The sequence below is a fragment of the Stegodyphus dumicola genome, chromosome 1 (assembly GCF_044657685.1).
Source record: "Stegodyphus dumicola isolate Sdum_Otavi_A_Nest chromosome 1, ASM4465768v1".
NCBI classification, from domain to species: domain Eukaryota; kingdom Metazoa; phylum Arthropoda; class Arachnida; order Araneae; family Eresidae; genus Stegodyphus; species Stegodyphus dumicola.
The window spans coordinates 128182266-128200123 of record NC_140768.1 but is presented as its reverse complement, the minus strand read 5'-3'; the positions used below and the strand labels follow the sequence as shown (position 1 = coordinate 128200123).

General features: G+C 33.1%; 1 protein-coding gene and 1 pseudogene across 3 annotated transcripts in view; one reads left to right on the top strand and one right to left on the bottom strand.

Annotated features, from left to right (window-relative positions):
* The window catches only part of LOC146999238 (uncharacterized), a 193322-nt gene that overhangs the window by 47075 nt on the left and 128389 nt on the right, over positions 1–17858 (top strand). The window contains exon 2 of the mRNA XM_085820382.1: positions 1213–1421. Coding sequence (XP_085676508.1) covers positions 1213–1421 — 209 coding nt within the window. The remainder of the gene's footprint in view (positions 1–1212; positions 1422–17858) is intronic.
* Positions 11077–17858, bottom strand: part of LOC118199331 (E3 ubiquitin-protein ligase TRIP12 pseudogene) — a 40123-nt pseudogene continuing 33341 nt past the window's right edge. For both annotated transcript variants that reach the window (XR_015042076.1, XR_015042096.1), the window contains exon 2: positions 11077–17706. The product of XR_015042076.1 is annotated as an E3 ubiquitin-protein ligase TRIP12 pseudogene, transcript variant X1 (transcript). The remainder of the gene's footprint in view (positions 17707–17858) is intronic.

Below are 17858 nucleotides of genomic sequence, written 5' to 3'. Positions count from 1 at the left end.
AACAGGGTTGCCATATTTGGCGTGAACTCGCCCACTTGGCGATATTTGGTGGCAAAACTGGCAATATGCCACAGACGGATGGAGAGAATTCTAGAAAGAAGTCTTACCAGTTTGTCCCAGAATGTTCTTGAAGTCAGGCCAAAAGCTATATAAGCCCTGCCTGTACGCGGAGTAGCGGTATATCGTAATGCATCGTCGAGTATATTGTGAGTTTTATCGTAAAGAGTATCTTGAGAGTGTTGAGCTCCGAGAGCAATCGACCGAGTCGGGAGCTGTATTTAATGTTTTGCCCTGAAGCTGTCTTCACCGTTATAGCCTGATAGTCTGGAGGCTGTGTTGCTGATTGTTGTAGTTTTAGTCTGAAGTGTTGCTCTCAGCTTGTCTGTCATAGTTTTCCGACGACTGTAACGCGTTTTTGGATCTTTCCTGAGTAATACTGGCTAATAAATTGTGCTTTCATTCTTAATCAAGTGCTGTCGTCAATCACTCCAAATCCATGAACCCGTAGAACTCAATAATATTTATTATTAACTGCAAGAAAGAAAAAATATCGCGCGGTGATACAAGCACTATCAACTCTCCATCAGCGGAGTGTAAAATGTTATGCAAAAAAGAGTTTCTGTAGGTGAAGTATATCTTTCAGCTATGAGTTGAAGGTAATGTTTCAGTTATGAATTGAAGGTTGCTCAGCTTTATCGCTTTCACTTCCAATGGCGATTCTGCAAAAGACAGATGTACAGCTAGATGTTATAGGAATCCCATACCTTTCAGTTATGAGTTGAAGGTTGCTCAGCTTTATCGCTTTCACTTCCAATGGTGATTCTGCAAAAGACAGGGGTACAACTAGATGTTATAGCAGTCCTATACACAAAATTTGAACTTTCAACGGTCAGTCGTGTTTGAGTTATGCGAGACACATGCGTACGTACAGACGTTACGAAAAATTCCATTTTTAATCCATTTTGGCCAACATAGTCCTTTATTTTGCCCGTATTTCATGGGGGGGGAAAGGAAGGTCAAAATGGATTTTTCCGTTGAAACCGAAACTTTTCGCGATTACAATACTTCCTTTACTTCTTACACGGAAGCAAAAAACAATTAGTTCGTTTGATGGCATCTTTCACAATATGTCTGGTTTAAGAAATAGTGATTACTCAACAGAGATTATTTCAAAGTTGAACAACATCTTAATAATTACATTTTCTCTTTTAGATTCCAATTTGATGTCTGCAATTCAGCAAATGCAAACTCAGTTAAATGCAATCGAAACCGAAAGCCAAAGGCACAATTCAAGGATTCAAGAAGTACTAAGAGCTACAACTCGAATTGAAACTCAAAGGCAAGAACTCATCAACACGCTGGATAGATCCGAATCTCGACTGTCGCAAAGACTGGATGACATTAAAGGTGATGCCAGAAAGGTAAGACACTAAAGCTATATTTCAGAGATCTGTGGTTGAAATTTAGATTTAAATAGATTGAAACAGAGAAGGAAGGCTATGACCTAATTCACAGTTCGACAAGAGGATATTATAGACTTTTATTTCATTGTATACGCTTATTACACCACAGTTATTACATGTACTATGCAGAAAAACTCACATGAAGCTTTCTTGTACAGTTCGTTTACAAACTGTGCTATACTAGTGATATACAGTGAAATAATAGTTTTTAAATCATGAAGACATACTTCACTTCAAAAAATACATTCTACAATTATTCCACTATACATTCTACAATTATTATATTATTCATATAAAATACATTCTACAATTATTCCACTTGCAAACTATTGAGGTCACTCAAGATGAAGTAACCAAACAAAAGCGCAAATATCGGTACCTCATCCCGAATTCAGTTTCTGAAGCGTACAGCAATGGCCAAAATTTTATGAGCACTAAATACTGGTAATTCGACCAGGTTCAAATCCCAGAAACAGGCTGGCTGCACGGAAGTTTCTGTAGCCTTCTCCATGAGTAAATTTCAGCCAATTTCCTTTAAAAAGAGCCCCGTGAAGACATTTTTTCCAAACAGAGTCAGGTAAACCAATTATTCACCACAGCACGTTCTTAGGTAAGCCTTGTTGGGAGACGTACATGGCTGTTTGTAACGAACATAGATGTATGAAGTGCAAACTGGAGATAATTCCAATGCAAAAGTTTGTCATAGTAGTAATTAGAAAATAAAGTATACTTCAGAAAGTGATTGCAAGACGGCCAGACTAGGTGTCGAGGCATTGTGAACAATAGAGCAAATATCGGCGGAATAACGTCGGGAAGACAGAGAAAGAAAGAGATGTAGCGTGTAGAGAGAGAGAAATGTAGCGTGTCGACGATCGCAGCTCAAATAAACCATATCAGAACGGAAGGCATGGCTTCTTCAGTATTAAGGCGTGTCTACTGGACATGTAGGGTTCTGCTTATTTTTATTAATAGTTATTTTACCTTGTCAGCCTTTCCTGAATTCTCTTATTTCTACTAGCCAAAGTGTAAATTAAGTAGAGTGAATACGAGTTTAACTGTTGGAGTGAAAAGTTCAGACAGAGCGAGACTTCGCTATCGTGAGCGCACGTTTCTTAGTTTCTACCAGCTGTTAATCTTAACAGCGGCTACGCATTCTTGCCATCAAGTTAATATCCTGCCGGTGTAGCTTTTCTGAGTCAACCTGTTAGCTTTAATTGAATTGTCCAATCTCGCACTACTTTTTATCTTTATATTTAGCGTTCGTTACATTATCGTTTAAAATCTCATCGCAAGTAGTCGGTATTTTGTTTGTGAGCACATAAGTTCGTGCCATCTGTTAGCTCTGTTTGTAATAAAAAAAAAATGGAAGTTCTATATCTCCCGTTCTACTGGGCCGATTGATGGAATTCAGATTCGCTTTTCTTGTGTCGAAAGCGCGACTTAGGATATATATTAAATTTATATATAGCATTGTCCGAACATAAGTCCGATTTTGTGTCAAAATACCTATCTTGGGGCGATTTTTTTCAGTTTCCGTCAAGAATAATTCACTTGGCGAACTTGTTAATATAATATATGGCAAACTATTTTCCTTTCCCTCTTATTATGCCGAAGCGGAAAAAAAGGCGCCTCGTTCCTACCTTTTTACATTGTGCATGAGCGGGAAAAAAAAAATGTCACACCGTTCCTACTTTCAAATAATTTTAACAAAGTATCTAAACCACATTTGATGTTTTATCACTTTCAACAAATATGCCAAATTTTAAAACGCGCCAATATATAAATTCACGTGTATCTTCGGAAATTTTGAATAAAAAAACTATAATTTTCTGTAGGTATGCTTAGAAATAAGTCTACTTTAAGATGATGGTAAAAATTTTATAATTATAATTTTAAAAAATTTTCGAAAAATGTATTTAAAAGTACAAATTTTAAAGATAAATCATAAAAAATGGGTGAATTTTAGTTGGAATGAAGCTGAATTACGAAATGTAATAGAAAGAATCAAATAATTTTAATAAAAAAAGAGAGATAAATATATACCAAACTCAATTAACATTGAAGAGCTAAAATTTTGAGAGCTAATTTTTTAAAAACTAATTTTATAAAACTTGGTAGTTTGCTGTAATTTGAGTCGTAGAATTGAAATATGGAAAAAAATTGGCATGTTACTTGGAGACTTCAATGTTGATTTCAGTGAATGTAAGTAAATAAAATTTAATATGAACCACTGGCGTGCCTATCCTTGACCCAAATATTTTTTCAAAACTTAACTATACTGAAAGATCCGATTTTGGTTTAGAGTCTGGAATTATTAAAACAGCAGAGTTTCTAAAACTATCTTTCTGAGAAAATATCCTGAGCATTTATATTATTCAGATTGCGCTTTTGCAGCAAAGGACGATGGTTTGGTAAAACAATCGAAACTAGTCCTGTGAAAATTTGAAAATATAACGCTAATTTTTGTTGTTCGACTTCTAAATTAATGCTTGTTTGGCGTTACTGTATCTTAATCATTCAGATATTTAAATGTTAAGATAAAAAAGCTAGCCCTTTTTAAAACACCTAAGCATTTCTCCCCTTCAGCAGATACTCCTCATGTGCTTTGCTAAGCTCAACCTAACCTTAGCCTTTCAAACACTTAAAATCCAATTAATTTTTCACCAGTTACCGAAACTGGAAATCACTATCTCGGGAAATTTTTAATATCTTTTACTTGCGGGATTAAAATAGACAATCTGTCACAAAAAAAAGTATGCACCCCCCCCCCAAAAAAAAACGAACTATCACGAAGCTTAATATTTATGTAGCGTATGAGCAGGTAAACAAATGACTACAAATTCAGATCAAATGATCATTTTATTAAGAAGTTATGGCATGATAAAAGTTACAAACCAGTAAGTAGTATAGACACCTCTGGCAGCTACATAAGTCTAAACACGATGTGGCATCGAACGAATTAGGTCACCTATGACCTCCCTGCGGAAGACCATGCCATAATCGTTGAAACTGGGCAGTTAATTCACCGATATTCCATTACGGCTGCAGTTACCTTCCTAAGCCTAGTCATTCACTGTGAAAGGCTACCTCCTTATTATGGCTGCAGTACGTAGTCCTCACAGTTTATATATAATGCAAATAGTATACCAAGACCATGGTCGGATTTGTTTCTAAATCTTTTAATTTGTGCACTCATTTTTATTGGTTTAGCATTTATTGTTTAAGTATTGCATTGATTTGCCTCAGTTGTTAAGTATGGCATCCTGTGCATGGATTGTAACTTCAATTCAGTTACAATCATGAATGGGATGCACAGACTTGGGAAAGGAGCAATGTTACAAATTTTGTACAGACAATAGATGATTTTAGTACACTTATATTTGAAAACTTATTTTTTTAATAATTTAACAATTTAGTAAATTTAGAGGACCGCAGCTTGCCAGAAAAGTAAGAACACTGGGGCAAGTCTGTATAGCACTGAGTAAGCCATCTCGCTAAATAGCGGCAAGCTGGCAACGGTTTTGTTGGCTAAGATTTTTACGTCAAATATGGCGAAAAATAGCCAAACTTAGCGACATTTTTGTTCGATCCCTCCATCATTGTATATGGTAATTGAATAAATGTAATTATCACTATATTAGCAGTAACCGTAATTCGGCCCTCGTATGCCTTCCGTTAACTTCGAGAAGCAGAGAATATTAGAAATACAGTGGCTCCCAAAAGTCTTCATACACTTATGATTTTCATTGAAATAGGGCTCTATCCATTAATTAAAAGTAAACTTTCTGAATGAGATTTTAATAATAAAATCTATAATCTATTCATAACAAAATTACATGAAATATTTTTTAAATATGGCGAAACTTTATTTTTAAGAAATTAATAATCAAAAAATGACAAACATTTTGCTCATATAAGTCTTCGTACACTGAAATATTTTTGGATAAAATCAAAATTGGAATTATCGTTTGCTGCTTTTTTTTTAATGTTTGCATTTAAAAAATCGTTTAATTTTTTATTCTTTACTTCATAATATTCTATTTATTATTGAAAAATGGGTCACAGTCAAAGAAATCACAAACAGCTTTCGGAAATTGATAATTTTGCACCATAGTAGAGATAAATCAATTCGAAATATCAATAAATTAGTTAATTTATCCCATTCTACAGAGCAGTATATGATAAAATGCTTTAGAAGAAAATCGGATTGAAAACAAGGTAAGAAAAGGTCGACCGAGAAAGTCAGCTAAACAGAATGAGAGATTTATTAGAAAATTTGTGAAAAACCCATGTTTGAGTGCTGTAAAAGTTTCTCCAGAATTTAATGCAAAGTTTTCTACTTCAATTTTGACCTGAAATTGTTTGACGAGTTCTCAGTGAAGCTGGATTACATGGGCATTCTGCAAGTAAAAAAGTTTTTGTTAGTGAGAAAAACAGAAAGCTTAGGCTTTCACTCACAAAATCAATGATAAATACACTCGAAACGTACTGGAATAATGTCCTATTTGCTCACAAAAGCAAATTTAACATTTTTGGTTCCGATGGTTGAATAACTGTATGGAGAAGAAAAATGAGTAACTTTATTCTAAGAACTTAGTTGGAACAGTTAAGCTTGGCGGTGGTGGTGTTCTTGTGTGGGGGTGCATGGCAGCATCAGGACTAGGTAATTTGATTATTGATAGCATAATGGAACCATTCTCTTTATTTAAATATTTTAAGAGGCAATTTAAAATTATCAGCCCAAAATTTGGGTATTGGAAACAACTTTATTTTTAATCATGATAACGATCCTAGGCATACAGCTCTCAACTTTCGCCTGTGGTGTCTCTATAATTGTCCACAGGTTTTGAATACACCACCTCAATCGCCAGATTTAAACTCAGTAGAATACATTTGGAAAGAACTAGAGGTTAGAGTACGAAAACACGACATCCAAACGAAAAGCGAACTCAAAACAGTCATGATAGAAGAATGGATGAACATTGAAACAGAAATTACCAAAAAAACTAGTAAAATCTATTCCCAGACATTTAAAAGCTGTTGAGGATGCTAAAGGATATCCTACTAAATATTAATTTAACGAAAAATGAAAATATTTACTAATATATCAAGATTTCCTTGAAGTGTACAAAGACTTTTGTGAGATAAAATGTTTGTCATTTTTTTATATTAATTTCTTAAAAACAAGTTTCACTATATTTAAAAAATATTTCATGTAATTTTGTTCCGAACAGATTATAGATCTTATTATTAAAATCTCATTCAGAAAGTTTACATTTAATTAATGGATAGAGCTCTATTTTGATGAAAATCATAAGTGTACTTTTGAGAGCGACTGTATGTCAGCGGTCAGGTGAAAACTGTATAAAACCAGTTTTCGTTCCAAGTACTTCGAAGCGTAACACTTATTTACTCTGTGAACACCTATGCGAATATTTCTATGGAAAATTCTAGAACTCTCAAGTGTTTCTTTTGATAAAATAAATTTTATCAAACTATCATCGCAGCTGTGTGCATTTAATCTATTACAAACTCGTACACACGCAGCAATGTTTAACTAAAATATTACTATTATTTTAGATATTTAATCCATACATTTTCTTGAACATATATTTTTTAGTTTAATTTTTCCTGAGCACTTTTTATTTTCCTGACTTCTTTTAATTTGCCAGGAGTTTAGAAACCTTCCAAATTTAAATATAAATTAACTTTTGTGTTTTAACTTTGTTAACATTAAATTAATAAATTGACACAATTGTATACTTATTAATAACTTGATACCAAATAAGAAGAGAAACATGCCAATGTAAAACTTAAAAATTAGACAACACAACAGCCTACATTTTGGTACAGATTTTAAATAAAACTCAGTAGATTTCAATGATGATTAGACACAGATTCCTCTTCTTCGGAAGCAAAAAGTGAGAAGAAAAAGAAAGCAATAACCATCATTTGTTTCTGAAGAGAGATATGTGCCTGATCACCCTCGAAATTTATAGCTTTAATTTAACATCTACGGCAAAATAAGGTTGCTTTTTAGCCTAACTTATAGTCTGCAAAATAAACAATCAATCTGACTTACCCTTTCCTGGAATAAAGAAAAAATAAATCTAAATGTCCAATCCAAGATGCAAGTACCTGCATAAGATGATCTAAAGACACTCCAAGTGAAGTATATATTATCATTAATTTCAGTAGTTAGCAAATCAAAGTTTTCTATTATGCTAAAACACGTGGAAGAATCAGTATTGTGAAGAGCTGTCAACCATGAAGCATGACAGACAGACAAGACATCAAAGACAGATAAAAGACAAAATGTGTCAAACATCTCTGCTTTTTGGAAACAATAGACACTAAAACTATTGTTGAAAAAAATGCACAAGGTCCAAAAAGAAAAACAAATACAGTAAGACCCCGCTTAACGCGGGGGTTACGTTCCATCAAAGTAGAGTGTAATGCGAAACAGCGCTAAACGAGGCTATCTTTACATGTAAATATTGGGGTTAGGGGAAGATGGCTAGGAAATTGGTTAGGTATTAAATTTAAAAAGTATGTTTTTTTAATAAAAATAAAACCAAACATTTATTTCTTAAAGCCCAAATTAATACCACATTATTATTTCTTGCAAAAATAAAAACAAAATATAAATAACAAAACAAATATTCTTAAAAAAAACAAATAAAATATTAAGTCAGTCATATTTAGTTAGCCTTCCGCGTTTTCAGTGTTGTGACAAAAGCATCTAATGTTGTTTGCCTTTTTCTTTTGCGTTGTTCTCTTAAAAGTTCTTCATAAACAGATAGAGCATCTCTAACACCACGCCTTACTTTTGAGCTCCTGTCAAAATTCGGATCATTTTCAATGAATTGATCCATTATTTCAGTTATGGTAGACAAACTCCTTTTTACAAACGCCATCGAAAGTTCTTTTTGCTCTTCTGAATCACTGCTGTCAACATTTTTGTTTTCTTCTTGTTCAGTTAATTCCTTGAGCTCATCATTAAAAAGACTAGCCGCTGCTTCTTGAATTATTTCTTTGACATCTTCCACATTTACCCCTTCAAAATATGTCTGTACAATACCGCACCAAACAAGAAATACAAGTACACTCTTTCGGATATGTATTTGAAACCTATCGCTGCATAATATTTCGGGGAATCCCCGTATGCTGCGAGCGATTTCGTGGAATCTCCAGGTTGAAATAAAAGAGCGCTAAACCGAAACAGCGTTAGCAGGGTCTTACTGTACTTCTGAAAACTGTATTCTAACCTTACAACAGCTAGGAAGTTGAGTTTAGAGCTTGTTGCACCAAATTATGAAAGCTGAACTGGATTATTTGATGGAAGAGTAAATTTCAGCTACCTGCCTCTAGGATACCTTTATGGAGAATTTGCTAAGGAAGCTAGCCCTATAGTCAAATGATACATGAATACAAAATTGGTAAGAAAAAATTTCAAAATTTAGTATTTCTACAAACAAAAATCAAAATTCAACTTGTATAAAATAAACAGTGATGCTTTGTAAAAAAAATTGCTATGTTAACACATGTAATGCTTTGTAAAAATTGTTATGTTAACGCATGCTGAAAGATTTCACTAGTATTTACAGCTAGACAAAACTAAACATCAGTCATACCTGCATACAAATAGTTATCTCTTGATGCTATAATTGCAATAGCTTAAGTTATATTTGCTTGAAATTTCATATGATGTTGATCATATCTACCTGTCTTTAGGGTACTTAGTTGGGGAAAAAATATACATCATATATAAATCTTACAATAATCAGTAAAGTGGTTCACAGTAGTTCTTCTTTTCAAAGTTTCGTGTTTTCTTATAACAATATTCTTGTGTTTCAATTGACAATTAAAGAAGGTATGTTTTCACATTAGAAGTATCAAGTTAGCATGTATACCTTTATAGAGGAAACTGTTTGGCACATCTAAATTATCATTAATTTTCAGCAATATTTGATAAATAACAGCATTAATTTCCAGCAATATTTGATAATTTAAAGTCCACAGAAAAGTATAAAATCATTTTTTCTTCTATAACCTGTATGAATTTTATTTATAAATAGAGATCCATTTTGATTTCTGCTTTTTATTAACAAGATAGTAAAAGATTATAAATCTGATTTGTTCGTACTCTGACATTTAGCCACCACTTCTAATTTCACTGTCGCTTAACAGTCATTTTGCTCTATTTTACGCAAGCCTCTCCTTAACATTCTAACACATTTATACCTATTCTTAACTTTGCACCACCTGTTTTATAAACAATGATATTAGAAATAAATATACACCAATCTTTCCATGTTTTTTTAAGCTTAAACATTACATGTTACATTAGCTAATATAATCTGACATAAAATCTTAAATTTATCTTTCAAACTTTTAACTACAGCTGCTTAAAAAAAGTTAAATTTAAAAAAATAAACCTAATTAACAATTTATATTTTTTTGAATATGTGTAATATTCAACTAATAATTATCAAATTAAATGTTATGGAAATTTCCATCATTATAAAAAATAAAATTTTTCAAGTTATATTTTACGTACTTTGGTACAAATTCATTGTTTGTCCTCCCCAAAAACTAACACCTATAGACTCACAAAATATGAAATAATGGGGAAAGATTAAATTTCATCAGGTATGTTTAATACCATCAATTTAACAATACCATCCTAACATGTATAATGAAAAAAGCAAAGACCACAAAACACTCTTTTCATTGAGAGGGTAAAAACTGATACAGAATCCAGCAAACTCCCTTACCTGAACTAAAATATTGTAAAAAAAATGGAGAAGTGGCTTATCATGCAAACTATACATGCAGCACATTATCATTTCCTCATGTAATTACAAAATAATCATCACAATTAATTCCTAATGCAGGCAAAAAATAAAATTTTTTGCAAGTAACCTAAATGATGAAAAATATGGAATTTTATATCAAAGAAAAAGTAAAAAATGTTAACAATCTAACAAAACGCAAGCAGTGCAAAATACTCCAGTGACAAATTAATTTCCTATTTAAATACTAAAACAATTTACCAAAGATTAAGTTTACTATGGGTCAAGAAAATATTTATTGAAAAATACTGCTTAAAAATGTGCTCTCAGTGCTCCCATTTGATCCTTGGATTCAAAATAGCAAAACACGGTTAACAAATATCAATAAAAAGATTTTACAAAACTAATAAGTTCAAAAATGGTTTAGAAAGAAACTAATTCTGCACTGCTGCTTAGGATACAAATAGAAAAAACAGTAACCAGGCAAGAACCAATATACAGTGCATTTATAGCAGTCATATTTGAAAACAAATTTGAAACATGCAGAAAAAAGTTATGAAAAATTTTCAGCCTCCAACTAAAAAAATGAAAGATGCAAATATTTCATTACTTTCAAGGCAATGTTCTCCAGCATCATAAAAGAATATTCATCTTGTTAATTTTATAAAAGAACATTTACTAATGTCCCAATCTTATTTTAGCTCCACTTTGCATTTTACACAAGACATTGTATAAATTTAGTTTAAACGTTACCACAATTATACAACATTTTCAGCCATGTGATAAATAATGTGCATTACTAGTTAATGAAAGAAAAATAAGAAAACGAATTAAAATTTAATTTTTCATTTTGTAAAAATAAATATACAAAGCATATTTGCACATAAGCTGTTGTTAAAGTTTAAACATTATTGAGGACAGTTTACACATAAGACAAAATTTAAGCCAAAATTAATACTATTAACGTTTGGCAACAACATACATTATTTCAAAGAGCACCTTGATATTCACACATAAAAATGTTATCTGATCATAGCAAAGGTAACTAGTAGACAGAATTACAAAATTCTAAGAACTATGACCATGACTTCCAATGATTTTGCAAAACACTGTTCACAAGAAGAAATATACCTGTAAAGTAATATGCTCGTTGAGCATACATTTTGTATAAAAGTTAATCTGCTCCAAAGACGAGCAATAAGACAGTTAAATCCAAGTACATGCTCAATTCATTGATATTATCTCAAATAGATGAGAGTCCATATGTGCACTTTCTTCCCTGACATTTGCAGAAAAACATTTTTGAACTCATCAACAATAACTCTTTGTATAAACAGAACTTGCACACTAGCTTAAATCACTTCCACTTAATTAAACTCATAAAACTGCAAACAGCATTATTGTGCTTTTCCTTTAAGATAAATGGAAAGAATGCTGGCCTTCACTTATAGCAAGTTCTAGCTTTGTGCGCATTATTTCACGAGTAGAATAAGCTGGAAGCTTTAAATAATTAACACATGTCATCACAGATGGTAAGTAGCTATCAGAATCACTACCATCTGATGTTTTGCGAACAATTGTAAGAGGTGGGCACAAAGATTTTAGACCACCAACAGGCAATCGAGGAGATCCAGTAACAAATTTAAGAAACTGTCGTTGCTGTTGCACATTGTAACTACACAAAATTTCAAACAAAAACTTGATTGCTTGACTTTCACTGTCATATCCATGGTCTAAACGACAACATGCCATTAAGCTTTCCATATCCCACTGGTTTTTATCAGTACCACAAAACAAAAGTTCTAACTCATCTGGGTAAAATATTTTCAAGTGACTCAGAGGAAATACAGATTCAAATCCATCTCTAAAGGCTTTCATTTGTAACTGCACTCCCTCATATAAAATCCAATGTTTCAAAAGTTTAAGATATTCCTCTAAATTATGAATTGAAACCATTGTGTCTTTACCATTCTTCTTCATTTCAATATGTGCATAACCAGGGAGCGTAAAATCCAAATTAAGATCATCTAAAGGGCATCCATCATAGGTTAAAGATTCCAAAACAACCTTCTTATCAATTGCCGAGAGTGCTTCATCATTTTCAACGTGCTTTTTCTTCACAACTAAATGCTCAAGTTTAGTAACAATATTCAACAAGTTTTCATCTACATATTTTAAATCAGAAACTGTTAAGTAACACTCCTCATTTAACATCCATTTATAAAATGCAAGACTAAGAGGAATGTCCAATAATCTAGAATCCATTAAAGCTTTTGCAAAAATATTTCCTAATAGTTTAAATTTGCCGCATATTCTTGTGAGCAACTGTGTTTTGGTATTTCGAGGAAGAGGCACTGGATAGAGACCCAAAGGATTGTAGATGTAGTTAACACTGCTTTGATTTTCCAAAACTTTTTCTCCGCGCCACATATCAAGATCAGCTCTTTGTAATTCCTTTGAAATTAATGCATAGAATTCTAAAGTTGGTCCAAGACCAGTTCCCACTTCATTTTTGTACTGTATTTCCAACATTGCTTTTGAGTTTCCTAAATCTTTAAATAGGCTTTCTGCTTGTTTTAAAAGGCTATCTCTGGAAACAGTTTTCTTTCTTTTGTCAAGCTTGGGAGATATTCTGCCATTATTTTTAAGAGAAGGAAATGTATCAAACAAACGCTGCAAAGCTCTGTCTCGATCAAATGAATTTACATAAAATAACAAATGCCGTGTCTCAAAAGGGAAAAGAAAAGGGAATTTATAGGCTATTTGTGAAAGCCAAGATGGTACATTCCCAGTCATGATTGCAAATGGATCCTGGAGTTGCTGATTGACTTTGCCAGTTAATTTAAAGTTAATGAATACAGAATTTGAAACTGCAGGGCCCCATGAGCTCATCTGACATAGGAAACCCCAATGGCAATTTAAATAATGCACGATTTTAAGCAAATACATAACGTCTAAAGATGGATCTTGAGTTAGATCAGTTTTATGTAAATTTGAAATAAGTGATGAAGAAGAAACTTCAGGCACAATGCCATCATCCCAAAGAGGATCTTTTTCTACTTTTACAGCTGTTTCTCTTTCAGATGCTCCCTTTTTTGAATTACGAGAGCTAGATGTCTTTTTTTTATCACTTTTACTTCGAGTTGTAATTTTCGTTTCATCGGTGTTTTCCTCAGATTCTAATGGAACTGGCCTATACCAAATGGTATAAGTTCTGAGCCACATGTCTGAAGTACTTGGTACACTTTCAGAATCAAATTCTTGACCATCATTATTGATATTTTCAATATAACCATATTGTCGAATAGCACGATATATTGTCATATCATAAGGAAGCACATTATTTCCAATTAAGAATTGCAATTTAGGAGCTCTACGCTCTTCTTCTACACGAACAACAATGCTACCCACCTCTTCATCTGAACTATCATCAAAACTAGGATCACTCAAATCATCATCTACTTCATCATAAACACTCTCCTTATCATTCTGCAACACAGCATAGCCTCGATTTTCTAAGTATCTATTAATATTGTAAATTAAAGCCAGAGGCTCGATCATTACTGGACCATTATGCCACTGTCGCAAATTTGAACAACTATGATGCCTTTGGAAAAGGCATTTAAACTGACCCATATTAAAGATTCTAAAACTGTTTGTTCCTTGTTTTCCAGATAAAATATTATAAGGTTGATCAACAGGAAATTGTTCTAAATGACTCACACATGCATTTAACTTAGAAACCAAAGCAAATAAGGGTGAAGAATTTAAATGTTTTTCTTTAAAATCTGAATCAGATGAAAGTGGACTCCCTATAAAAACATGCAGGAAATACTTTAAATTATCTTCCTTAGAGTGTTTAATTACACCTGCATCAGTTGAAGCTGTGAGATATTCAAACAGCTTATTTATCAATCCACTGTGAATAAGTTCAAATGAAGATATATCACTATCAGTTATTATACCACGAATTATTTCAAGTGCTCTTAGTGCTCCACAGTCAACAGCTGCCAATTCATTTGCAGCAGAAGTTAACTGATTTAGAACATTTATAGCAGGATCTAATGACAGAAGCTTTTCTACACTGAAAAATTTTTCTTTAAAACTTTTAGCTTGTTCTTTAATCCAAGTACCAATTTTCTTTTTCAATTCAGAATTAAGTGGTAATGCAGACCTGTTAGTTGTATGGGCTTCTTTACAACAAGAATCGAATTGTTTTGGAATCAAATCAGTTTTTTTCATGGAAGTCACTTTAGATGATTTACTGCTGCTAGGTCCATCATCTCTAACTAATTTTTCTGAAGAAGCTGCAACTTCAGTTCCAGCTACACGCACAGAATTACGAGCTCGTGTGGCAGCCAAAGAATATTCAAGACTTGCATTACTTGCAGATATCTGAGGATATGATTTCAAAAAAGATGAATTAAAATTGGATGAATCTTGAGTTTCAAAGTTGAAATCCTTGTCAACAAGAGCCTTTATCTCATATATCACACCTTCCCTAATAAAATGAACTCCAAACACAGAAGGAAGTTTTTCCATTAATATTTCTGATATCTGGAGAGCTTTTTTCACCAGTCTAAAATCTGGGGATGCAAGTAATGCAGCAATATGTTTGGCAACTAACTGATTATTCAAAACAAGTTCAAGAATATTTGATGGTGCAAAATATATCATTCGAACTATGGTTGCTAGACATTTATGTTTCACAGCAGGTTCAGAGGAGCTAGAATATACTTCATACAAAATAGGAAACAATTCTTTGATACATGAAGCAACTAAATCAGCATTTTCTTTAAAATGATCTACTTTGGGTAAATCATTCTTTTCATTTTCAAGACAAGATGCAGCTTGAGAAACATTAATATATCGTCGAACAGGCCTTATAAAGCTAGAGTCTTCATTATGCTGCTGCATTGTATGTAAATCTATAGTCCAAGAACTATTTTTACCTTCACCAAGCTTAAGACTATTTTTACCTTGAAGGTATGCAGACTCAATAGCTTTACAATCATTACGAGAATATGAATACCACAGCCCCGTGCTATCCCTCCACTGCCACACAACAGATCCTTGTTTATTATTTTTTGGCTTTGCAATTTGCGAATCTATAGCAAATAAGCCATCTTGAGGTAATGATGGCATAAGTTCACAAATTAATGATGCTATTTCAAACATTTCTTGAGCACTTCTAGGTACTAATTCTATGCCATTATCACAGTTGGATGTACCAATTAATAAAAAGCGTAATGTTTCAGAAATATTTTGTTTCATAAGCAAAACTGAAAGCTCTGATGAAGCAGCAGATATCTGGGAAAGCATTCGCACAACAGAAGCAAATGTTCTTGAACTCAGTACACAAGGTGATACAGATAGTAACTGCTTAACATTAAATAACATTTCAAGACTTGCAATTTCAGACAAGTGACTAGGTTGACTTTTCATACAATCAACCAATCGTGAAAAAGCTAAACACAGACTTTCAACACACTTAGAATCTGAAAGCATAAGCCACCCACTTAACTGAGGTAATGAACTGCTGACTAGGTTAAATTCATCATACAAAATATTTTGGCAACAATTAGCTATTATGGCAAATGCAGCTCTTTGTGCATTCTGAGAGAAAAAGTCAAAAAACATGAGACAGATTTCTATACCTTTGGCATGAAGTACGGCTTTATTATGCCATTTTGATAGCATTTCTAAAGCTGTTAAAGATTGTTCAGCTACATCCATGCACTGGATGACCTGAATTTTATTTAGGAGAACAGGGACAGCTTCAATGACTACAGATGACGATCTAGGCAGAGCCTCCATTAAGTAAGCCAAAGCTCGACAAGCATGATTCATCATTTCAAAATTATGTTCCATTTCCAGAAGTTTTATCAGAACAGGCACAACTTGCTTCACTGGAAATCCTGCTAAAGTATCTTCATTACCCATCACTAACAGCTGACACATTTCAATAACTGCTTGCAGTTGTTGGCCTTCGTCGCCATCTGCTTGAAGCCCTTGAAGTAATTGTTGCACACGCGCATTTGAAGCACTGCTCATTGATCTCTGGAATAGCATACGATGTCCCAAAGCTCCAAATACTGAAAGTGGTATTCCTTTAGCTTCCAAGATTGCATGTAAGCGTCCAAGTTCACTATCTTTAGGTTCAGATGAATCAGTTCTATTTGCAGCAGCATTATTAGTTTCACAAGAAGATGATGCACTACTAGAGTCTTCAGATAAGAAATTGTTCTCAGTTATTACAGGATTAGTTATCATTTCAACAATATTTAGCATATCACACATTTTGTCATCTTGAGACCATGTCTTCCTTGATGCAATATTGAATTTACCAGAACTCTCGGTTTCCTGTCCATCTTCACTTGAACTACTTTCTAGTATCTTGCTGCTTTTATTGAGTTTTTTGCTTTGCTTTATTTCTTTCTCTGTAGCACCTGAACTGCTGGCTCCACATTTGTTTGATTTGCTGTCAGCTGAATTTTCCAGAACTTTGCTCTGATTATTTTTTCCAGTTTGGCTATTAGATACATAATTTTTCAATACAGCAGAATATTTCTCATTATAATTTTTCAACTGCTCTGCAGTTTCCATTGCTAGTGTAAAAGATGGTAACTGAAAAGCAGCAGCTTCTGCTGTATCAAATAGAGCATCAGCTCCAAATGAAGATAACTGACTTGAATCTGTGATCATTCCTGGTAACATCTCATTATAATTTAAAGTCATAGGTTCATATGTTATCGATGTTTGCATATCATCTGCTTGATTTAATACCCCTCCCTGTACTTCTTCGGTTTTAGGAACTGGATCATCTGACATGTTTGTTGAATTTTTTTCAAACGGCTGGACTGCCTGTTCATGTTTAGACACAATGTCAACTTTGGTTTCTACTTCATTTTCAGGCACTTTGAGGCTATTACTCATGTTCCTATATTGTGTACGGGATAGTAATTTAAGAATGTTTTTCTTTTTTTTTGCACACGATGCAGAGTCTACAGCTTTAGGATACTTCCTTTTCAGATTATCCCCAGAATTTTCAGTTTCACCTTCAGAAAATTCAAGTGGTATATCCAGCTCTCTGAAATTCGGCACTGTTTTTGCTTTAGATCGTGTTAAAATAGGAGATCGGGCAGCAGCTTGAGATAAAATATTTAAAGGACTTTCAAAGCTTTCAGTTAATATAGATTCATCTTTGGATTCAGCACTGTCTTCAGATTTTACTACAGTAGACTGCACATCTATTGGTCTGATTGATTTTTGACCTTTCCCTTCTTGACTAGTTGATGGAGTAGCCATAGACCTTCTAATGCATAACTTAAGCCATAACTTGATCAGACCCTGATTTCACTTCTAATTGCTGAATTATCTTCAAAATATATTGCCAACAAAAATCTAGCTTTTAGCAGAATTCAGAGATGATGAAGAATCCTTATAGCCTAAAGCAAGAAAAGAAAAAAGAAAAAAAAAATCGAAATTAAGTAGTGTGACTTCGTGCACAAAACACTTTCAAAAGAAAATATACATAAAACAAACTATTTTTAAAATTCACTATACAATAAATTGTAAATCAATAAATGACACTAGAAAA